The sequence below is a fragment of the Zonotrichia leucophrys genome, unplaced genomic scaffold, assembly GCF_028769735.1.
Source record: "Zonotrichia leucophrys gambelii isolate GWCS_2022_RI unplaced genomic scaffold, RI_Zleu_2.0 Scaffold_175_98730, whole genome shotgun sequence".
NCBI classification, from domain to species: Eukaryota; Metazoa; Chordata; class Aves; order Passeriformes; family Passerellidae; genus Zonotrichia; species Zonotrichia leucophrys.
This window is the reverse complement of record NW_026992380.1, coordinates 50,290-74,462: the sequence shown is the minus strand read 5'-3', so window position 1 is coordinate 74,462 and position 24,173 is coordinate 50,290. Positions and strand designations below refer to the sequence as shown.

At 53.3% G+C, this 24,173-nt stretch overlaps 1 protein-coding gene across 7 annotated transcripts in view; it reads right to left on the bottom strand.

Annotated features, from left to right (window-relative positions):
- Positions 1 to 1,337: 1,337 nt before the first annotated feature.
- ACTN4 (actinin alpha 4) overlaps positions 1,338 to 24,173 on the bottom strand; it is a 62,788-nt gene continuing 39,952 nt past the window's right edge. For 3 of the 7 annotated variants that reach the window (XM_064738106.1, XM_064738105.1, XM_064738104.1), the window contains 12 exons: positions 22,345 to 22,492; positions 20,376 to 20,526; positions 19,340 to 19,448; positions 17,348 to 17,488; positions 13,896 to 14,078; positions 11,939 to 12,073; positions 10,321 to 10,500; positions 7,346 to 7,492; positions 6,698 to 6,778; positions 5,460 to 5,522; positions 3,636 to 3,794; positions 1,555 to 1,822 (listed from right to left, as the gene is read on the bottom strand). In XM_064738106.1, coding sequence (XP_064594176.1) covers positions 1,664 to 1,822; positions 3,636 to 3,794; positions 5,460 to 5,522; positions 6,698 to 6,778; positions 7,346 to 7,492; positions 10,321 to 10,500; positions 11,939 to 12,073; positions 13,896 to 14,078; positions 17,348 to 17,488; positions 19,340 to 19,448; positions 20,376 to 20,526; positions 22,345 to 22,492 — 1,656 coding nt within the window. In that variant the 3' untranslated portion in view covers positions 1,555 to 1,663. Of the gene's footprint in view, positions 1,357 to 1,554; positions 1,823 to 3,635; positions 3,795 to 5,459; positions 5,523 to 6,697; positions 6,779 to 7,345; positions 7,493 to 10,320; positions 10,501 to 11,938; positions 12,074 to 13,895; positions 14,079 to 17,347; positions 17,489 to 19,339; positions 19,449 to 20,375; positions 20,527 to 22,344; positions 22,493 to 24,173 lie in introns of those variants that run through there. The other 4 variants (XM_064738103.1, XM_064738102.1, XM_064738110.1 and 1 more) reach the window with 4 other exon arrangements.

Below are 24,173 nucleotides of genomic sequence, written 5' to 3'. Positions count from 1 at the left end.
ATAAATTAGGTGAGAAGTGGGGGCACCGTGAGGGGAGAGGGAACCCTCGGGCTGCGCCGCTGATCCCGTGGAAAACAGTGGGAATTTCTCTTTGTCTCTCTCTCTCTCTCTTTTTCTGTGTCTCGTTACCAAAAATAACCATTTCCGGGAGGCGGAACCCGAGGAAAAGTGGGAATTGCATCCCGAAATATCCCAAGATCAATCAACTGTTGCATAGTAGGAGGCGGGGAGGGGGGATCTGGGATCCTGGGGGATCCTTGGGGATCCAGGACCATCAGGGATCCTCGGGGATTTGGGACCATTGGGGATCCTCGGGGATCCTCGGGGATCCTCAGGGATCCAGGACCGCCAGGGACCATCAGGAATCCGGGATCCTCAAGGATAATGGGGGACCCTCAGGGATCTGAGATCCTGGGGGATCCAGGACCATCAGGGACCCTCAGGGATCCAGGACCATCAGGAACTGTCAGGGATCTGGGATCCTGGGGGATCCTGAGGGATCCAGGACTGTTGGGGATCCTGAGGGCCCTTGGGGAACCTGAGGGACCTGGGACCATTGGGGATCCAGGATCCTGTGGGATCTTGGGGGACCCTGAGGGACCATCAGGGATCTGAGATCCTGAGGGATCTGAGACCATCAGGGACCTTTGGGGATCCAGGATCCTGGGGGATCTTGGGGGACCCTGAGGGACCATTTGGGATCCAGGAGGATCCTCGGGGACCATCAGGAATCCAGGATCATTGGGGACCATCAGGGACTGTCGAGGATCTGGGATCCCCGGGAATCCTGAGGGACCCTTAGGGATCCTGGGGGATTTGGGACTGTGAGGGGTCTGGGATCCCCGGGAATCCTGGGGGATCCTCAGGGGTCCGGGATCCTCAGGGATCTGGGATCCTGGGGGGGGGGTCCTTGGGGATCCTGGGGGGTCCTTGGGGATCTGGGGGTCCTGAGGGATCCTGTAGGGTCTGAGGGGTCCTGGGGGATCCTCAGGGATTTGGGATCCTTGGGGATTTGGGATCCTCAGGGATCCTGGGGGTCCTTGGGGATCCTGAGGGGTCCTTGGGGATCCTGGGGGTCCTGAGGGGTCCTTGGGGATCCTGAGGGGTCCTGGGGGATCCTGGGGAGGGTCCTTGGGGATCCTGGGGGGTCCTGAGGGATCCTGGGGGGTCCTTGGGGATCCCGGTGGGTCCTTGGGAATCCTGGGGGTCCTGAGGGATCCTCAGGGATTTGGAATCCTCAGGGATCCGGAATCCTGGGGGGGGGTCCTTGGGGATCCTGTGGGGTCCTTGGGGATCCTGAGGGGTCCTTGGGGATCCTGGGGGTCCTGAGGGATCCTGAGGGGTCCTTGGGGATCCTGAGGGGTCCTGAGGGGTCTGATGGATCCTGAGGGGTCCTTGGGAATCCTGGGGGTCCTGAGGGATCCCGGGGGGTCCTTGGGGATCCTGGGGGGTCCTTGGGGATCCTCAGGGATCCTGGGGGATCCTCAGGGATATTTTGGGATCCTCAGGGATCCGGGATCCTGGGGAGGGTCCTTGGGGATCCTGAGGGTCCTGAAGGATCCTGGGGGTCCTGAGGGATCCTGGGGGGTCCTTGGGGATCCTGAGGGGTCCTGGGGGATCCCGGGGGGTCCTTGGGGGTCCCGGTGGGTGCCGGGGGTCCCGCTCAGAGGTCGCTCTCGCCGTAGAGCGCGGTGCTGAAGGATTTGTAGTCCAGCGCGCCGGGCACGGCGTCGGGGCCGGCGTAGGGCGCCATGCGCGCGATGCAGTACTCGGCCTGCGCCGCCGGCAGCTCCCGCCGCAGCTCCGCCGCCGTGATGTAGTTCTGGGGGGGGAAATGGGGGGAAAATGGGGGGGAAATGGGAGAAAAATGGGGGGGAAATTGGGGAAAAAACAGGGGTAAATGGGGGAAAAATGGGGAAAAACACGGGGGAAAATGGGGGAAAAAATGGGGGAAAATGGGAGAAAAATGGAGGAAAAATGGGGGGGGAATGGGGGAAAAAATGGGGGGAAAATGGGGAAAAATGGGGGAAAATGGGGAAAATTGGAGGAAAAATGGGGGGAAATTGGGGAAAAAACAGGGGTAAATGGGGGAAAAATGGGGGGAAAATGGGGAAAAACGGGGGAAATGGGGGGGAAAAATGGGGGGAAAATGGGGAAAAACAGGGGAAATGGGGGGGGGAAATGGGGGAAAAATGGGAGGGAAAAATGGGAAAAATACGGGGGGAAAATGGGAGAAAAATGGGGGGAAAATGGGGAAAAAACAGGGGTAAATGGGGGAAATACGGGGGGAAAATGGGGAAAAACACAGGGGGAAAATGGGGGGGAAATGGGGAAAAAATGGGGGAAAATGGGAGAAAAATGGAGGAAAAATGGGGGGGAAATTGGGGAAAAAATAGGGGTAAATGGGGGGAAAAAACGGGAAAAATACAGGGGGAAAATGGGGGGGGAAATGGGGGAAAATGGGAAAAACAGGGGGAAAATGGGGGAAAAATGGGGAAAATATGGGGGAAAATGAGGAAAAATGGGGAAAAATACGGGGGAAAATGGGGGAAAATGGGGAAAAACGGGGAAAATGGGGGGAAAATGGGGGAAAAATGGGGAAAATATGGGGGGAAAATGAGGGGGGAGGAATGGGAGTTAAAATGGGGAAAAATGGGGGGAAATTGGGAAAAAACAGGGGTAAATGGGGGGAAGTTGGGGAAAAAATGGGGGAAATGGGGGGGAATGGGAGAAAATGGGGAGAAACGGAGGGGGAAAGGGGGGAGAATGGGGAAATGGGGAAATGGGAAAAAAATGGGAAGAAATGGAGGAAATGGGGGAGAAATGGGGGGAGAATGGAGGGAAATGAGGGGAAAATGAGGGGAAATGGGAAGAAATGGGAAAATGGCGGGAGAATGGGGGAAATGGGGGGCAAATGGGGAAAACCCAGGGGGAAATGGGGGGGAAAATGGAGAAAAAATGGGGAAAAATGGGGGTTAACCGAGTGCCAGTGTCAGCGATGCCACCAGGGGACTGATGATCTTGAAGGCTCTCCAAATCCACGTTCCCACGGATCCCCCCAAACCCCAGAACCACCCCAAACCCCCAGAACCACCCCAACATCCCCCCACAGCCCAATCCCGTTTCCCCATTCCAAGCCCCCAATCCCGTTCCCCATTCCCAGCCCCCAACCCCAGAACCCCCAATCCCGTTTCCCCCATTCCCAACCCCGTTTCCCCCATTCCCAAGCCCCCCAATCCCCATTTCCCCCATTCCCAATCCCCATTTCCCCCGTTCCCAAGCCCCCCAAACCCCTCAGAACCACCCCAATCCCCGTTTCCCCCATTCCCAAACCCCGTTTCCCCCATTCCCAGGCCCCCCAATCCCCGTTTCCCCCATTCCCAAGCCCCCCAATCCCCGTTTCCCCCATTCCCAGGCCCCCAACCCCTCCAATCCGCCCCATCCCGTTTCCCATCCACCCCCACCCTTCCCCCCCCCCCCCTCAGCCCCCCAATCCCCGTTTCCCCCGTTCCCAATCCCCGTTTCCCCGTTCCCAGGCCCCTCAATCCCCGCTTTCCCCCGTTCCCAAGCCCCCCAAACCCCTCAGAACCACCCCAATCCCCGTTCCCAAGCCCCCCATTTCCCCCCGTGCCCACCTTGTCGCCGGCCAGCACGCGGAAGCTGTTGATGACCTGCTCGGCCGTGTCCGTGTCCGTGGTCTCGCGGGACATGAAGTCGATGAAGGCCTGGAAGGTGACGCTGCCGCTGCCGTTGGGATCCACCACGGCCATGATGCGCTGGAACTCGGCGTCGCCCTGCGGAACGGGGGGGTGCTGCTGGTTCCAGAACGTTCCACCAGGGAACTGGGGGGGTTTCCAGAACGTTCCACCAGGGAACTGGGGGGGTTTCCAGAACGTTCCACCAGGGAACTGGGGGGTTTCCAGAACGTTCCACCAGGGAACTGGGGGGGTTTCCAGAACGTTCCACCAGGGAACTGGGGGGGTTTCAGAACGTTCCACCAGGGAACTGGGGGGCGCTGCTGGTGCCCAGGGCGTTCCAGAACGTTCCACCAGGGAACTGGGGGGGTTTCCAGAACGTTCCACCAGGGAATTGGGGGGGTTTTCCAGGGCGTTCCAGAACGTTCCACCAGGGAACTGGGGGGGGTTTCCAGAACGTTCCACCAGGGAACTGGGGGGTGCTGCTGGTGCCCAGGGCGTTCCAGAACGTTCTCACAGGGAATTGGGGGGGCTCTGCTGGTGCCCAGGGCGTTCCAGAACGTTCCACCAGGGAACTGGGGGGGTTTCCAGAACGTTCCACCAGGGAATTGGGGGGCTCTGCTGGTGCCCAGGGCATTCCAGAACGTTCCACCCGGGAATTGGGGGGGGTTTTCCAGGGCATTCCAGAACGTTCCACCAGGGAACTGGGGGGGTTTTCCATGGTTCTGGAACTTTCACCCTGCCCTTCGTCCTCCCCCCGAGGGGATGGGATGGAAAAAGGGGGGAAAAAGGAAGAAAAGAGGAGGAAAAGGGATGGAAAGAAGGAGAAAATCAAAGATGAAAAGGCAGGAAAAGGAGGAAAAAAAGAAGGAAGAAGGATGGAAAAAATAGGAAAAAAGGAGGAAAAAATGATGGAAAAAGGAGGAAATCAAAGGTGAAAAAATTAGGACAAAAGAAGGAAAAAAGGATGGAAAAAGGAGGAAAAAAAGGATGGAAAAAAGGAGGGAAAAAGGAGGAAATCAAAGGCGAAAAAGCAGGAATAAGGAGGAAAATGAAAAGAAAAAAGGTTGGGAAAAGGAGGAAAAAACTACGAAAAAAGAGGAAAAAAGAGGAAAAAAGGATGGGGAAAAAAGGATGGAAAAAGGATTGGAAAAAGGAGGAAAAAAGGAGGAAAAAAGATGGAAAAAAGAAGGAAAATAGGAGGAAAAATGGATGGAAAATAAAATGGAAAATAAGATGGAAAAAGGAGGAAAAAAAGATGGAAAAAAGAGGAAATCAAAGGTGAAAAAGAAGAAAAAAGGATGGAAAAAAGGATGGAAAAAGGAGGAAGAAAGGAGGAATAAAAGGAGGAAAAAAGGATGGAAGAAAGGAGGAAAAAAAGGATGGAAAAAGGGTGGGGAAAAGGAGGGGAAAAACAAAGAAAAAAGGATGGCAAAAGGAGGAAAAAAGGACGAAAAAGGAGGAAAAAAGGACGAAAAAGGAGGGAAAAAAGGAGGAAAAAAGGATGGAAGAAAGGAGGGAAAAAAGGATGGAAAAAAGATGGGAAAAAGGAGGGGAAAAACGAGGAAAAAAGGATGGAAAAAGGAGGAAAAATGATGGCAAAAGGAGGAAAAAAGGACGAAAAAGGAGGAAAAAAGGACGAAAAAGGAGGGAAAAAAGGCTGGAAAAAGGATGGAAAAAAAGAGGGAAAAAGGAGGGAAAAAGGAGGAAAAAAAAGGTGAAAAAAGGGAGGAAAAAGCAGAAAAAGAGGAAAAGTGGAGTTACCAGGCCGGATCCTGCAGAGCCCAGCAGGGCGCGGAAATCGTTGGAGGCCGAGCGGCGCTTGGGCTGCGGGAGGAGAGGAGGAGGAGGAGGAGGAGGAGGAGGAAGGAGAGGAGAGAAAAGCAGAGAATCCGTTAGAGGAGAAAACCGGCCCAGAAATGGAGGGAAGGAATGGGAGGAAGGAATTGAGGAATTGAGGAATTTTGGAATTTAGGAAGGAATTTAGGATGGAAGCAATTTAGGAATTTAGGAATTTAGGATGGAAGCAATTTAGGAAGGAATTTTGGAATTTAGGAAGGAATTTAGGAAATTAGGAAGGAATTCAGGAAGGAATTTTGGAATTTAGGAAGGAATTTAGGATGGAAGCAATTTAGGAAGGAATTTAGAAAGGAATTTAGGATGGAAGGAATTTAGGAAGGAATTTAGGAAGGAAGGAATTTAGGAAGGAAGGAATTTAGGAAGGAATTTAGGAAGGAAGGAATTTAGGAAGGAAGGAATTTAGGAATTTAGGAAGGAATTTAGGAATTTAGGAATTTAGGAAGGAATTTAGGAAGGAATTTAGGAGGGAAGGAATTTAGGAAGGAATTTTGGAAGGAAGGAATTTAAAAATTTAGGAAAGAAGGAAGGAATTTAGGAATTTAGGAATTTAGGAAGGAATTTAGGAAGGGATTTAGGAATTTAGGAAGGAATTTAGGATGGAAGGAATTTAGGAAGGAATTTAGGAATTTAGGAAGCATGGGATTTAGGAAAGAATTTAGGAAGGAATTTAGGAAGGAATTTAGGAAGGGATTAAGGAAGGAAGGAAGGAGAGGATGAGGATGAGGATGAGGATGAGGACGAGGATGAGGACGAGGATGAGGATGAGGATGAGGACGAGGACGAGGATGAGGACGAGGACGAGGATGAGGACGAGGATGAGGACGAGGATGAGGACGAGGATGAGGACGAGGATGAGGACGAGGACGAGGATGAGGATGAGGATGAGGATGAGGACGAGGACGAGGATGAGGATGAGGACGAGGATGAGGATGAGGACGAGGATGAGGATGAGGACGAGGATGAGGATGAGGACGAGGATGAGGATGAGGATGAGGATGAGGACGAGGATGAGGATGAGGACGAGGATGAGGATGAGGACGAGGATGAGGATGAGGACGAGGATGAGGATGAGGACGAGGATGAGGATGAGGATGAGGATGAGGACGAGGATGACGATGAAGATGAGGATGAAGCAGCCGTACCTGCCGGTCGTTCTCCACGTCGTAGCCCAGGCTGATCAAACAGGCCTTGAACTCCTCAGGGCCCAGGGCCCCGCCGTGATCCTGAGCAAACGGGGAAAAATGGGGGAAAATGAGGGAAAATGAGGGAAAACGGGATCCCAAATCCCCCAGATCCCCTGGGATCCCCATGGTCCTGAGCAAACGGGGAAAAATGGGGGAAAATGAGGGAAAACGGGATCCCAAATCCTCCAGATCCCCTGGGATCCCTCAGGGCCCAGGGCACCACCGTGGTTCTGGGCAAACACAGAAAAATGGGGGAAAATGAGGGAAAAAATGGGGGAAAAATGGGGGGAAATGAGGGAAAAATGGGGGAAATGAGGGAAAAATGGGAGGAAATGAGGGAAAAAATGGGGGAAATGAGGGAAAAATGGGGGAAAATGAGGAAAAAATGGGGAAAATGAGGGAAAAAATGGGGGGAAATGAGGGAAAAATGGGGGAAATGAGGGAAAAAATGGGGGAAAAAAGGGGGAAAATGAGGGAAAAAATGGGGGAAAATGAGGGAAAAATGGGGAAAATGAGGGAAAAAATGGGGGAAATGAGGGAAAACAGGAGCAGCTCCCCCATTCCATGGTGGATCCCAAATCCCCCCGGACCCCCGGGAGCCCCGACCTTGTCGAAGTGGTTGAAGGAGGCGCGGAACTCCTGCATCTGCTCCTGGCTGATGCCCTTGGCGTCGCGCGTCAGGATCTGGTTCTCCACCTCGTTGATGGTTCGGGCGATCGTGGTCAGCAGCTGCTCCCAGCCCACGCGCAGGTGCTGCGGGAAACGGGGGGGAAACGGAGCGCCCTGAGCACCCTGGGGCGATCTGGGAGCACCCTGAGCACCCTGGGGGGGATCTGGGAGCACCCTGGGGCGATCTGGGAGCACCCTGAGCACCCTGGGGCCATCTGGGAGCACCCTGAGCACCCTGGGGCAATCTGGGAGCACCCTGGGGGGATCTGGGAGCACCCTGAGCACCCTGAGCACCCTGGGGGGATCTGGGATCATCCTGGGGGAATCTGGGAGCACCCTGAGCACCCTGGGGCCGTCTGGGAGCACCCTGGGGCGATCTGGGAGCACCCTGAGCACCCTGGGGGGGTCTGGGAGCACCCTGAGCACCCTGGGGCGATCTGGGAGCACCCTGGGGCCATCTGGGAGCACCCTGAGGGGATCTGGGAGCACCCTGAGCACCCTGGGGGATCTGGGAGCACCCTGAGCACCCTGGGGGGGTCTGGGAGCACCCTGGGGGGATCTGGGATCATCCTGAGAGGGATCCGGTGACCTTGGGATCAACCTGAGCACCTTGGCAGGGATCTGGTGACCACAGGATTGTCCTGATCCCCACAGGAGGGATTCAGTGCCCAAAGGATTGTTCTGATCCCCCAGGATGGGACCCAGTGCCCACGGGAGCACCCTGATCCCCTTGGGAGGGATCCGGGGCCCATGGGATTGTCCCGATCCCCCAGATGACCCCAAACCCCCTTGGAATGATCCCAAATCCCCTTGGGACAACCTCAAATCTCCTTGGATTGACCCCAAATCTCCTCGGGTTGACTGTAAATCTCCTTGGATTGACCCCAAATGTCCTTGGTGACCCCAAATCTCCTTGGGTTGACCCCAAATCTCCTTGGATTGACCCCAAATCCCTTGGATTGACCCCAAATGTCCTTGGAATGACCCCAAATCCCCTTGGGTTGACCCCAAACCCCCTTGGGTTGACCCCAAATCTCCTTGGGTTGACCCCAAATGTCCTTGGATCGACCCCAAATCTCCTTGGGTTGACCCCAAATCTCCTTGGGTTGACCCCAAATGTCCTTGGTGACCCCAAATCCCCTTGGGACAACCTCAAATCTCCTTGGATTGACCCCAAATCTCCTTGGATTGACCCCAAATCCCTTTGGTGCCCCCAAATCCCCTTGGGACAACCTCGAATCTCCTTGGTGACCCCAAATCTCCTTGGATTGACCCCAAATCTCCTCGGGTTGACCCCAAATGTCCTTGGTGACCCCAAATCTCCTTGGTGACCCCAAATGTCCTTGGGTTGACCCCAAATCTCCTTGGATTGACCCCAAATCTCCGTGGTGACCCCAAATCTCCTTGGTGACCCCAAATCTCCTTGGATTGACCCCAAATCTCCTTGGTGACCCCAAACCCCCTTGGGTTGACCCCAAATCTCCTTGGTGACCCCAAATCTCCTTGGATTGACCCCAAATCTCCTTGGAATGACCCCAAACCCCCTTGGAATGACCCCAAATCCCCTTGGGATGACCTCGAATCTCCTTGGATTGACCCTAAATGTCCTTGGTGACCCCAAATCTCCTTGGTGACCCCAAATGTCCTTGGGTTGACCCAAATCTCCTCGGGTTGACCCCAGATCTCCTTGGTGATGCCAAATCTCCTTGGGTTGACCCCAAATCCCTTTGGTGCCCCCAAATCTCCTTGGTGACCCCAAATCTCCTCGGGTTGACCCCAAATCCCCTTGGATTGACCCCAAATCTCCTTGGTGACCCCAAATCTCCTTGGATTGACCCCAAATCTCCTTGGGTTGACCCCAAATCTCCTTGGTTCGACCCCAAATCTCCTTGGATTGACCCCAAATGTCCTTGGTGACCCCAAATCTCCTTGGTGACCCCAAATCTCCTTGGATTGACCCCAAATCTCCTTGGTGACCCCAAATCTCCTTGGATTGACCCCAAATCTCCTTGGGATGACCCCAAATCTCCTTGGGTTGACCCCAAATCTCCTTGGGTTGACCCCAAATCTCCTTGGATTGACCCCAAATCTCCTTGGGTTGACCCCAAATCTCCTTGGTGACCCCAAATCTCCTTGGATTGACCCCAAATCCCTTTGGTGCCCCCAAATTCCCTTGGGACAACCTCGAATCTCCTTGGATTGACCCCAAATCTCCTTGGATTGACCCCAAATCTCCTTGGGTGGACCCCAAACCCCCTTGGAATGACCCCAAACCCCCTTGGAATGACCCCAAATCCCCTTGGGTTGACCCCAAAGCCCCTTGGAATGATCCCAAATCCCTTTGGTGACCCCAAATCCCCTTGGGACAACCTCGAATCTCCTTGGATTGACCCCAAATCCCTTTGGTGCCCCCAAATCCCCTTGGGACAACCTCGAATCTCCTTGGATTGACCCCAAATCTCCTTGGTGACCCCAAACCCCCTTGGATTGACCCCAAATCTCCTTGGGACAACCTCAAATCTCCTTGGATTGACCCCAAATCTCCTTGGGACAACCTCGAATCTCCTTGAATCGACCCCAAATCTCCTTGGTGACCCCAAATCTCCTTGGATTGACCCCAAATCTCCTTGGGTTGACCCCAAATCTCCTTGGATTGACCCCAAATCTCCTTGGATTGACCCCAAATCTCCTTGGTGACCCCAAATCTCCTTGGTGACCCCAAATCTCCTTGGGACGACCCCAAATCTCCTTGGATTGACCCCAAATCTCCTTGGATTGACCCCAAATGTCCTTGGTGACCCCAAATCTCCTTGGTGACCCCAAATCTCCTTGGGTTGACCCCAAATCTCCTTGGGTTGACCCCAAATCTCCTTGGGCTGACCCCCAACCCCCGTGGTGGGCCCAGGCCCCACCTCCATGGTGTAGTTGGAGTGCTGGTTGTCGAAGATGAGCGCCTCCTGCACCAGCTGGTGCTGCTGCTCCAGCAGCTCCAGGTTGGGCTTGTACTCCACGATGTTCTGCTCGTACTCCTTCAGGTGGCTCAGCTGGTCCTCCAGGGTGCCGTTCATCTCGATGGAGATGCGCCCGATCTCCTGGGGGGACATTCCAGAGATGGTCAATCCCACCGGATCCCCATGGTGATCCCAGATCCCTAAGGCAGGAATTCCATCCCGTTCATCTCGATGGAGATGCGCCCGATCTCCTGGGGGGACATTCCAGAGCTGGTCAATCCCAATGATCCCGGTCCCACCAGATCCCACCAGATCCCCAAGGCAGGAATTCCATCCCCTTCATCTCGATGGAGATGCGCCCGATCTCCTGGGGGGACATTCCACAGCTGGTCAATCCCACCAGATCATCCTGATCCCAGATCCCTAAGGCAGGGATGGAATTCCATCCCGTTCATCTCGATGGAGATGCGCCCGATCTCCTGGGGGGACATTCCACAGCTGGTCAATCCCACCAGATCCCACCAGATCCCACCAGATCCCTAAGGCAGGCATTCCATCCCGTTCATCTCGATGGAGATGCGCCCGATCTCCTGGGGGGATTCCATTCCAGAGCTGGTCAATCCCAACGATCCCGGTCCCACCAGATCCCACCAGGGCCATTCCAGAGCTGATTCCATCATCTCCACCATCTCCATCATCTCCATCATTCCACCATCTCCACCATCTCCATCTCCACCTTCCCCACCATCCCCACCATTTTCACCTTCTCCATCTCCACCATCTCCACCATCTCTACCACGTCACCATCCCACCATCCCTGTCTCCATCTCCACCATTTCTGCCCGATCTCCTGGGGACATGGCCACGGAGGGTTCCATTCCAGAGGTGTGGAATCCCAACGATCCCGGCCTTTCCAGAAGCCCACCGGATCTTCCTGGCTGATTCCAGAGCGGATTCCACCATCTCCACCCTCTCCACCATTCCATATCTCCATCATCTCCATCATTCCACCATCCCCATCATCTCCATCTCCACCATTTCCACCATCCCCACCATCTCCATCATCTCCACCATCCCAGTGCTCCCAGTATTCCCAGTTTGGGGGTGGTGGTTCCTGACCTCCATCTTGGTCTGGATCCAGGGCCCCACACGGTTGGCCTGGCTCCCGAACTGAACCCATCTCCACCATCTCCACATCTCCATCATCTCCACCATCTCCATCATCTCCACCATCTCCACATCTCCATCCCACCATCTCCATCATCTCCATCTCCACCATCTCCATCCCACCATTCCCAGTATTCCTGGTGGTTCCTGACCTCCATCTTGGTCTGGATCCAGGGCCCCACACGGTTGGCCTGGCTCCTGAACTGAACCCATCTCCACCATCTCCACCATCTCCATCATCTCCATCCCATCATCCATGTCCAGTATTCCTTGGGGTGGTGTTCCGACCTCCATCTGTCGGACCCAGGGCCCAGGTTGCTGCTCCTGAATACCATCCCCATCACATCCACATCTCCATCTCCACATCTCCATCCCACCATCCCACCATTCCCAGTTCCTGGTGGTTCCTGACCTCCATCTTGGTCTGGATCCAGGGCCCCACACGGTTGGCCTGGCTCCCGAATTGTCTCCTCAGGTGCTCGTTGGAGTTCTGCCGGTTCTGCTCCTCCTGCAGCGCCTGATCCCGCTTGGGCACCAACTGCTGCACCTGGGACGGGGAAAATGGGGAGAAACCGTGGGAAATGGGGAAAAACACGGGAGATGCTGCTGGGAAAGGGGGAAAAAATATGGGAAATGGGAAAAAGATATGGGAAATGGGAAAAAGATATGGGAGATGCTGCTGGGAAACTGGGAAAAATGGGAAAAAATATGGGAAATGGGAAAAAATATGGGAAATGGGAAAAAGGTATGGGAAATGCTGCTGGGAAAGGGAAAAAATATGGGAAATGGGAAGAGGGAAATGGAAATGGGAAATGGGGAAAGGGAAAAAATGATGGAAAAAATTGTGGGAAATGGGAAATTTGGGAAAAAGAATATGGGAAATGCTGTGGGAAAATGGGAAAAAATGGGAAAAAAAAGGGAAATGCTGCTGGGAAACTGGGAAAAATGGGAAAAAAATGGGAAATGGGAAAAAAAAGGGAAATGCTGCTGGGAATTGGGAAATGGGAAAAAGATATGGGAAATGCTGCTGGGAAAGGGGGAAATTGGGAAAAATGGGAAAAAATGGGAAATGGGAAAAAATATGGGAAATGCTGCTGGGAAACTGGGAAATGGGAAAAAATGGGAAATCGTGAAATGGGAATTGGGAAATTGGAAAAAAAAAGGGAAATGCTGCTGGGAAACTGGGAAATTCGGGGAAAAATGGGAAAGGGGTGGGAAATGCTGCTGGGAAATCAGGAAAATGGGAAAAAATGGGAAAAGGGTGGAAAACCCTGCTGGGAAAGAGGAAAAATTGTAGGAGAAAGGGGGGAAACTGCAGGAAAATGGGGAAAACTGCAGAAAAAGGGGAAAGGTGGAAAATGGTAGGAAAATGGGGAAAGGGGGGGAAAGATGGGAAAAACGGTGGGAAAAGTGGGAAAAAAGGCGGGAAAGGGGAAAAAACAGAAAGAAAGGTGGGAAAAAAGGTGGGAAAAGTGGGAAAAACAGAAAGAAAGGTGGGAAAAAGGATGGGAAAGGTGGGAAAAAGGTCGGGAAAAGTGGGAAAAAAGGTAGGAAAGGTGGGAAAAAGGATGGGAAAGGTGGGAGAAAACAGCAAGAAAGGTGGAAAAAGGGGTAGGAAAAGTGGGAAAAAGGGTGGGAAAAATGAGTGGGTAAGGCGGGAAAAAGGGCAGGAAAAGTGGGAAAAAAGTGGGGAAAAACAGAAAGAAAAGTGGGGAAAAGGGTGGGAAAAGTGGGAAAAAAGTGGGAAAAGAGGGGAAAAAGTGGGAAAAGAGGGGAAAAAGTGGGAAAAAGGTGGGAAAAGTGGGAAAAACAGAAAGAAAGGTGGGAAAAAGGATGGGAAAGGTGAGAAAAAGGTCAGGAAAAGTGGGAAAAAAGGTAGGAAAAGTGGGAAAAAGGGTGGGAAAAATGAGTGGGTAAGGCGGGAAAAAGGGCAGGAAAAGTGGGAAAAAAAGTGGGAAAAAACAAAAAGAAAAGCGGGGAAAAGGGTGGGAAAAGTGGGAAAAAAGTGGGAAAAGAGGGGAAAAGGTGGGAAAAGAGGGGAAAAAGTGGGAAAAGAGGGAAAAAGTGGGAAAAGAGGGGAAAAGAGGGGAAAAAGTGGGAAAAGAGGGGAAAAAGGCAGGAAAAGAGGGGAAAAAGTGGAAAAAGGTGGGAAAAGGGGTAGGAAAAGTGGGAAAAAGGGTGGGAAAAAACAGAAAGAAAAGTGGGGAAAAGGGCGGGAAGAGTGGGAAAAAAGTGGGGAAAAACAGAAAGAAAAGTGGGGAAAAGGGTGGGAAAAAAGTGGGAAAAAGTGGAAAAAAGGGGGAAAAGCGGGGAAAAAGGTGGGAAAAAGTGGGAAAAGGTGGGAAAAGGGAGGAAGGCCGTCCCCGTACCCGCTCCCACTTGGAGTTGATGACCTGGGCCGTGACCGAGGTGTAGGGGTTGCCCGTGGGCAGCTGCAGCCCCTGCAGCTCCGCCAGGCGCTGGGCCTCGGCCTGGATGCCCAGGATGGCCCCGCGCTCCCGGTCAGCGTCCCCCAGCGTGGACTTGAACTGCTCGTGGGCTGTGATCAATCCCTGGGGACAAATTAATTATTGCATTAATTATTGCATTAATTATTCCATGAATTATTGCATTAATTATTCCATGCCCAGCATGGCCTCGCGCTCCCGGTCAGCGTCGCCCAGCGTGGACTTGAACTGCTCGTGGGCTGTGATCAATCCCTGGGGACAAATTAATTATTGCATTAATTATTGCATTAATTATTCTATTCCCAGCATGGCCTCGCGCTCCCGGTCTGTGTCCCCCATCGAGGACTTGAACTGCTCGTGGGCTGTGATCAATCCCTGGGGACATGGGAGGGGTAAAATTAATAATTCCGTTAATTATTGCATTAATTATTGCATTAATTATTCCATGCCCAGGATGGCCTCGCGCTCCCGGTCTGCATCGCCCAGCGTGGATTTGAACTGCTCGTGGGCTGTGATCAATCCCTGAGGACAAATTAATTATTGCATTAATTATTGCATTAATTATTCTATTCCCAGCATGGCCTTGTGGTCCCGGTCCGTGTCCCCAGCGTGGACTTGAACTGCTCGTGGGCTGTGATCAATCCCCGGGGACATGGGAGGGGTCAAATTAATTATTGCATTAATTATTCCATGAATTATTGCATTAATTATTCCATGCCCAGCATGGCCTCGCGCTCCCGGTCTGCATCGCCCAGCGTGGACTTGAACTGCTCGTGGGCTGTGATCAATCCCTGGGGACAAATTAATTATTGCATTAATTATTGCATTAATTATTGCATTAATTATTCCATGCCCAGAGTGGCCTCGCGCTCCCAGTCAGCGTCCCCCAGCGTGGACTTGAACTGCTCGTGGGCTGTGATCAATCCCTGGGGACATGGGAGAGGTCAAATTAATAATTCCGTTAATTATTGCATTAATTATTGCATTAATTATTGCATTAATTATTCCATGCCCAGGATGGCCTCGCGCTCCCGGTCAGCATCACCCAGCGTGGACTTGAACTGCTCGTGGGCTGTGATCAATCCCTGCAGGGGACAAATTAATTATTGCATTAATTATTGCATTAATTATTGCATTAATTATTCCATGCCCAGCATGGCCTCGCGCTCCCGGTCAGCATCGCCCAGGGTGGACTTGAACTGCTCGTGGGCTGTGATCAGGCCCTGGGGACAAATTAATTATTGCATTAATTATTGCATTAATTATTCCATGCCCAGGATGGCCCCGCGCTCCCGGTCAGCATCGCCCAGCGTGGACTTGAACTGCTCGTGGGCTGTGATCAATCCCTGAGGACATGGGAGAGGTCAAATTAATAATTCTATTAATTAATGCATTAATTATTCCATGCCCAGCATGGCCCCGCGCTCCCGGTCTGCGTCCCCCAGGGTGGACTTGAACTGCTCGTGGGCTGTGATCAATCCCTGGGGACATGGGAGGGGTCAAATTAATTATTGCATTAATTATTGCATTAATTATTGCATTAATTATTCCATGCCCAGCATGGCCTCGCGCTCCCGGTCTGCGTCCCCCAGCGAGGACTTGAACTGCTCGTGGGCTGTGATCAGGCCCTTGGGACAAATTAATTATTGCATTAATTATTGCATTAATTATTGCATTAATTATTCCATTCCCAGGATGGCCCTGCGCTCCCGGTCAGCGTCACCCAGCGTGGACTTGAACTGCTCGTGGGCTGTGATCAATCCCTGGGGACAAATTAATAATTCCGTTAATTATTGCATTAATTATTCCATGCCCAGCATGGCCTCGCGCTCCCGGTCAGCGTCGCCCAGCGTGGACTTGAACTGCTCGTGGGCTGTGATCAGGCCCTGGGGACATGGGAGGGGTAAAATTAATAATTCCGTTAATTATTGCATTAATTATTCCATGCCCAGCATGGCTTCGCGCTCCCGGTCAGCGTCCCCCAGCGTGGACTTGAACTGCTCGTGGGCTGTGATCAGGCCCTGGGGATGAAGGGGGCAGAGGGAATTGTTCCACAGAATTATTCCAGAAAATTGTTCCAGAGAATTGTTCCATAGAATTATTGCTCAGAATTGTTCCACAGAATTATTGCTCAGAATTGTTCCATAGAATTATTGCTCAGAATTGTTCCACTGAATTACTGCTCAAAATTACTCCACAGAATTATTCCACGGAATTGTTCCCCAGAATTAATTCCACAGAATTATCCCTCAGAATTTCTCAGAATTATTCCCCAGATTTATTCCACAGAATAATTCCACAAAATTATTCTGCAGAATTAATTCCATGGAGTAACTCCACAGAATTATCCCGTGGAATTAATTCCACAGATTTATTCCACAGAATTCCTTACAATTATTCCACAGAACTGTTCCACAGAATTATTCTGCAGAATTTATTCCACGGAGTAATTCCACAGAATTATTCCATGGAATTAATTATTACACAGAATTGTTCAGAATTATTCCACAGGATTATTCCACAGAATTGTTCCACAGAATTGTTCCACAGAATTATCCCACAGAATTGTTCCACAGAATTATTCCATGGAATTAATTATTCCTCAGAATTATTCAGAATTATTCCACAGGATTATTCCACAGAATTGTTCCACAGAATTGTTCCATGGAATAATTCCACAGAATTATTCCACAGAATTATCCCACAGAATTTTTCCACAGAATTATTCCATGGAATTAATTATTCCTCAGAATTATTGCTCAGAATTATTCCACAGAATTGTTCCACAGAATTGTTCCATGGAATAATTCCACAGAATTGTTCCACAGATTTATTCCACACAATAATTCCACAGCACTATTCCTCAGAATTCCACAGAATTATTCCTCAGAATTATTCCACAGAATAATTTCACAGAATTACCCCACAGAATTATTCCATGGAATTATCCCACAAAATTGTTCCACAGATTTATTCCACGGAATTATCCCACAGAATTATTCCACAGAATATTCCACAGAATTATTCCACAGAATATTCCACAGAATTATTCCACAGAATAATTCCACAGAATAATTCCACAGATGTAATTCCACAGAATTATTCCACAGAATTATTCCACAGAATTATTCCACAGAATATTCCACAGAATTATTCCACAGATGTAATTCCACAGATGTAATTCCACAGAATTATTCCACAAAATTCCAATTATTATTCCCAATGATTCCAAGGATTGCAGCTGGGAGCTGCTCAACCCCCAAACCTCCACCACAAAAACGCCCAAACCCCACCAGAAAACACCCTGAAAATTATAAATATACATTTTTTTTTAAATTATTTTTGGGAGAGGAGCGTGGAACGGCGGGTCCCACCTGGATCTCCTCGATGGTGTGCACGATGAACATGTCCTGCAGGTCCTCCATGGCGCTCTCCATCCAGTTATTGAACGGCGCCGCGCGCTTGGCGTACTCCAGGTGCAGCTCGTCGATGGTCTCCAGCTGCTTCTCCATTTTCTGGGGACAAAAACGCCAAAATTGGGATCAGGGATTGGGATCAGGGATTGGGATCCAGCTGCTTCTCCATTTTCTGGGGAAAAAAACGCCAAAATTGGGATCAGGGATTGGGATCAGGGATTGGGATCTGGCAGTGTTTGGGATTCTGGGGTTCAGATTTGGGGTTGGGATCAAGGATTGGGATCTGGGATTGGGATCCATGGATTGGGATCCAGCTCGTCGATGGTCTCCAGCTGCTTCTCCATTTTCTGGGGGAAAAACAACAAAATTGGGATCAGGGGTTGGGATCAGGGATTGGGATCAGGGGTTGGGATCCATGGATTGGGATCCATGGATTGGGATCCAGCTGCTTCTCCATTTTCTGGGGGAAAAACACCAAAATTGGGATCAGGGATTGGGATCCATGGATTGGGATCCAGCTCATGGATGGTCTCCAGCTGCTTCTCCATTTTCTGGGGAGAAAAACGCCAAAATTGGGATCAGGGATTGGGATCTGGGATTGGGATCCATGGATTGGGATCTGGGGGTGTTTGTGATTCTGGGTTCAGATTTGGGGTTGGGATCAGGGATTGGGATCTGGGGTTGGGATCCAGCTCATGGATGGTCTCCAGCTGCTTCTCCATTTTCTGGGGAGAGAAATGCCAAAATTGGGATCAGGGGTTGGGATCCATGGATTGGGATCCAGGGGTTCATTGGGATCAGGGGTTGGGATCCAGCTCGTCGATGGTCTCCAGCTGCTTCTCCATTTTCTGGGGACAAAACCGCCAAAATTGGGATCAGGAGGGAACCAGAGGTTGGGATTTGGGGGGGATCCAGGGTTGAGATCCAGGCTTGAGATCCAAGGTTGAGATCCAGAGGTTGGGATCTGGGGTTGGGATCCAGGATTGGGATCCAGGGGTTCATTGGGATCTGGGGCTGTTTGGGATCCAGGATCGGGATCCAGGGCTGGGATCCAGGGGTTCATTGGGATCCGGGGTGGGATCTGGGGCTGTTTGGGATCCAGGATCGGGATCCAGGGGTTCACTGGGATCTGGGGTGGGACCTGGGGCTGTCTGGGATCCAGGATTGGGACCCAGGATTGGGATCCAGGATTGGGATCCAGGATTGGGATCCAGGGCTGGGATCCAGGGGGGTTCATTGGGATCTGGGGTGGGATCTGGGGCTGTTTGGGATCCAGGATTGGGATCCAGGGTTGGGATCCAGGGGGGTTCATTGGGATCTGGGGCTGGTTGGGATCCAGGGGGTTTCATTGGGATCTGGGGCTGGTTGGGATCCGGGATTGGGATCCAGGGTTGGGATCCAGGGCTGGGATCCAGGGGGTTCATTGGGATCCAGGGGGGTTCATTGGGATCCAGGATTGGGATCCAGGGCTGGGATCCAGGGGGTTCATTGGGATCCAGGGGGGTTCATTGGGATCCAGGGGGGTTCATTGGGATCCAGGGCTGGGATCCAGGGGGGTTCATTGGGATCCAGGATCGGGATCCAGGGGGGTTCATTGGGATCCAGGGGGGTTCATTGGGATCCAGGGGGGTTCATTGGGATCTGGGGTGGGATCTGGGGCTGTCTGGGATCCAGGGGTTCATTGGGATCCAGGGATTCATTGGGATCTGGGCTGTTTGGGATCCAGGGGTTCATTGGGATCCAGGGGTTCATTGGGATCTGGGGCTGTTTGGGATCCAGGGCTGGGATCCAGGATCGGGATCCAGGGGGGTTCACTGGGATCTGGGGTGGGATCTGGGGCTGTTTGGGATCCAGGGCTGGGATCCAGGGGTTGGGATCTGGGATTGGGATCCAGGATCGGGATCCAGGGGGGTTCATTGGGATCTGGGGCTGTGGGGACCCCGGACCCACCTCGAGGGCCTCCCGGCGGCTGTGGGTCAGCGAGCCCAGCAGGTCCCACTGGTCACAGATCTTCTGGCACCGCGCGTTGACGCTCGGCGAGTCGTAGTAATCCAGCTCGCTGGGGAAAACGGGGAAAAATGGGGAAAATGGGGAAAAATAGGGGGAAAATGGGGAAAAACAGGGGGAAAATGGGGAAAAATTGGGGAAAATGGGGAAAAATGGGGAATAACAGGGGGAAAATGGGGAAAAATGGGGGAAAATGGGGAGAAATAGGGGGGAAATAGAGGAAAAAGGGGGGAAGATTGAGGAATAAGTGGGGGGAAATGGGGAAAAACCCAAGGGAAATGGGGAAAAATGGGGAAAAATGGGGGGTGTGTTGGGTTCCTGCACTTGAGTTCCTGGGCAATGGCTGGGGTTTGCTTTTGGGGACACTTTGGGGTGATTTTGGGGTCCAATTTGGGATCAAATTTGGGGCATTTTGGGATCCCATACTTGAGCTCCTGGGGTTTGATTTTGGGGACACTTTGGGGGTGATTTTGGGGTCCAATTTGGGGCATTTTGGGGTACATTTTGGGGCTGTTTTGGGCTCCCATACTTGAGCTCCTGGAGTTTGTTTTTGGGGACACTTTGGGGTGATTTTGGGGTACAATTTGGGGCATTTTGGGATCAAATTTGGGGCACTTTGGGTTCCCATACTTGAGCTCCTGGGGTTTGCTTTTGGAGACACTTTGGGGGTTATTTTGGGATCCAATTTGGGGCAATTTGGGATCCAATTTGGGGCATTTTGGGGTCCAATCTGGGGTGATTTTGGGGTCCATTTTGGGGCTGTTTTGGGTTCCCATACTTGAGCTCCTGGGCAATGGCTGGGGTTTGCTTTTGGGGACACTTTGGGGTGATTTTGGGGTCCAATTTGGGGTATTTTGGGGTCCATTTTGGGGCTGTTTTGGGCTCCATACTTGAGCTCCTGGGCGATGGCTGGAGTTTGTTTTTGGGGACATTTTGGGGTATTTTGGGGTCCATTTTGGGGCTGTTTTGGGCTCCATACTTGAGCTCCTGGGCGATGGCGGCGATCTGCTCCACGCGGTCCTGGTGCGCCGCCAGGTCCGACTCGAAGGCCTCGTGCTTGCGGAGCAGCGCCCGCACCTGGGCCAGGGAGGCCGTGCCCGAGTCCCGGTCCCGCAGGGCCACCTCCTTACCTGGGCACAGGTGTGGGAGAAACCTCTGAGACCCCTAAAACCCACCCTGTGCCACCCCTGTGCCACCTCCTTACCTGGGCACAGGTGTGGGAGAAACCTCTGAGACCCCTAAAACCCACCCTGTGCCATCCCTGAGACCCCTAATCCCTGCCCTGTGCCCCCCCTGTGCCACCTCCTTACCTGGGCACAGGTGGGGACAGCCCTGAGATCCATAAACCCATCCCTGTGCCACCTCCTTACCTGGGCACAGGTGTGGGGATATCCCTGAGACCCCAAATCCCTGCCCTGTGCCACCCCTGTGCCACCTCCTTACCTGGGCACAGGTGTGAGGAGAAACCTCTGAGATCCCCAAATCCCTGCCCTGTGCCACCCCTGTGCCACCTCCTTACCTGGGCACAGGTGTGGGGATATCCCTGAGACCCCTAAACCCACCCTGTGCCACCTCCTTACCTGGGCACAGGTGTGAGGACAGCCCTGAGATCCATAAACCCATCCCTGTGCCACCCCTGTGCCACCTCCTTACCTGGGCACAGGTGGGAACAGACCTGAGATCCATAAACCCACCCTGTGCCACCTCCTTACCTGGGCACAGGTGTGGGGATATCCCTGAGACCCCTAAAACCCACCCTGTGCCACCCCTGTGCCACCTCCTTACCTGGGCACAGGTGTGGGGATATCCCTGAGACCCCTAAAATCCACCCTGTGCCACTCCTGTGTCACCCCTGTGCCAGCCCTGAGACCCCAAATCCCTGCTCTGTGCCACCCCTGTGCCCCCTCCTTACCTGGGCACAGGTGTGAGGATATCCCTGAGACCCCTAAAACCCACCCTGTGCCACCCTGTGCCACCTCCTTACCTGGGCACAGGTGGGGAGAAACCTCTGAGATCCCCAAATCCCTGCTCTGTGCCACCCCTGTGCCACCTCCTTACCTGGGCACAGGTGTGGGGAGAAACCTCTGAGACCCCTAAAATCCACTCTGTGCCACCCCTGTGCCACCTCCTTACCTGGGCACAGGTGGGGAGAAACCTCTGAGACCCCAAATCCCTGCCCTGTGCCACCTCCTTACCTGGGCACAGGTGTGGGGACAGCCCTGAATCTCCATCATCCCCACATCCATCCCCTGAACCCCAAATCCCTCCCTGAACCCCCAAATCCATCCCCTGCTCCCTAAATCCCTGCCCTGAACCCCCAAATCCCTCCCCAGCCCCCTCAAATCCATCCCCTGCTCCCAAATCCTTTCTCTGAACCCCCAAATCCACCCCATAACCCCCAAATCCATCCCCTAAACCCCCAAATTCTGGTGTCTGAACCCCCAAATCCTGGTGTCTGAACCCCCAAATCCCTCCCCTGAACCCCCAAACCATCCAATGAACACTCAAATCCTAAAGTCTGAACCCCCAAATTCTGGTGTTTGAACTCCTAAATCCAATCCCTGAACCCCCAAATTCTGGTGTCAGAACCCCTAAATCCAATCCCTGAACCCCCAAATCCCTCCCCAGCCCCCCCAAATCCACCCCTTGACCCCCCAAATCTACCCCTGAACCCCAAATCCCTCCCCTAAACCCCCAAATTCTGGTGTCTGAACCCCCAAATCCACCCCATAACCCCCAAATCCCTCCCCTGACCCCCCAAATCCCTCCCCTGAATACTCAAATCCTGGTGTCTGAACCCCCAAATCCATCCCCTGAACCCCAAATTCTGGTGTCTGAACCCCCAAATCCACCCCATAACCCCCAAATCCCTCCCTGACCCCCCAAATCCCTCCCCTGAACCCCAAATCCCTCCCTGACCCCCAAATCCCTCCCTGCCCACCGCGCACCTTCCGTCCAGCCCTCGTGGATCGAGGCTTTCTGCCGGAATTTCTCGGCCAGGTGATCGAGGCGCTCCAGGCGCCGCAGCTCCGTCAGCAGCCACTCCTCGTGTCCCTTCTCGGCCTGCTCCAGGCGCTGCCAGCCCGCCCCGATGTCCTGGGAACCCCAAAAATGTCCAGGGTCACCCCAAAAACCTTCAGAGTTATCCCTCCTTTGGGACACCCCCAAACCCCCTGGCACAGGTGCCCCCACTCCTCGTGTCCCTTCTCGGCCTGCTCCAGGCGCTGCCACCCTGCCCCGATGTCCTGGGGAACCCAAAAATGCTCAGAGTTACCCCAAAAACCCTCAGAGCAACCCCAAATTGGGGTCACCCCCAAACCCCCTGGCACAGGTGCCCCCACTCCTCGTGTCCCTTCTCGGCCTGCTCCAGGCGCTGCCACCCTGCCCCGATGTCCTGGGGACCCCAAAAATGCTCAGAGTTACCCCAAAAATGTCCAGGGTCACCCCAAAATCCCAGAGTTACCCCAAAAACCCCTGGCACAGGTGCCCCCACTCCTCGTGTCCCTTCTCAGCCTGCTCCAGGCGCTGCCACCCTACCCCGATGTCCTGGGGACCCCAAAATCCCTCAGAGTTACCCCAAAACCCCTCAGAGTTATCCCTCCTTTGGGACACCCCAAAACCCCCTGGCACAGGTGGCACAGGTGCCCCCACTCCTCGTGTCCCTTCTCAGCCCGCTCCAGGCGCTGCCAGCCCGCCCCGATGTCCTGGGCACCCCAAAAACCCTCAGAGTTACCCCAAAATCCCTCAGTGTCACCCCAAAACCCCCTGGCACAGGTGCCCCCATTCCTCGTGTCCCTTCTCGGCCTGCTCCAGGCGCTGCCAGCCCGCCCCGATGTCCTGGGGACCCCAAAATCCCTCAGAGTTACCCCAAAACCCCTCCAAAGTCACCCCAAAAACTCCTCAGTCACCCCAAGGTGGATTTGACCCCCTGAGAACGCCCAAATCCCACCCCAGCACCCCAAAGCCCCCAGACCCACCGAGACCATCCTGCCCTCGGAGGGCTGGGGCAGATCTGGGGCAGTTTAGGGTGGGTTTGGGGCAGTTTAGGGTGGATTTGGGGCAGTGTAAGTTGGATTTGGGGCAGTTTAGGGTGGGTTTGGGGCAGTTTAGGGTGGGTTTAGGACCCCAAAGCCCCCAGACCCACCGAGACCATCCTGCCCTCGGAGGCCATGAAGGCTGGAGCAGATCTGGGGCAGTTTAGGGTGGATTTGGGGCAGTTTAGGGTGGATTTGGGGCAGTTTAGGGTGGATTTGGGGCAGTTCAGGGTGGATTTGGGGCAGTTCAGGATGGATTTAAGCCCCCCCAGGACCCCAAAAGCCCCCAGACCCACCGAGACCATCCTGCCCTCGGAGGGCATGAAGGCTGGAGCAGATCTGGGGCAGTTTAAGGTGGATTTGGGGCAGTTTAGGGTGGATTTAGGACACACCAAGGTGGATTTAAGCCCCCCCAGGACCCCAAAAGCCCCCAGACCCACCGAGACCATCCTGCCCTCGGAGGGCATGAAGGCTGGAGCAGATCTGGGGCAGTTCAGGATGGATTTGGGGCAGGTCAGGATGGATTTAGGGCAGTGTAAGTTGGATTTGGGGCAGTTTAGGGTGGGTTTAGGACACACCAAGGTGGATTTTACCCCAAAGCCCCCAGACCCACCGAGACCATCCTGCCCTCGGAGGGCATGAAGGCTGGGGCAGATTTGGGGCAGTTTAGGGTGGATTTGGGGCAGTTTAGGACCCCAGAACCCCCAGACCCACCGAGACCATCCTGCCCTCGGAGGGCATGA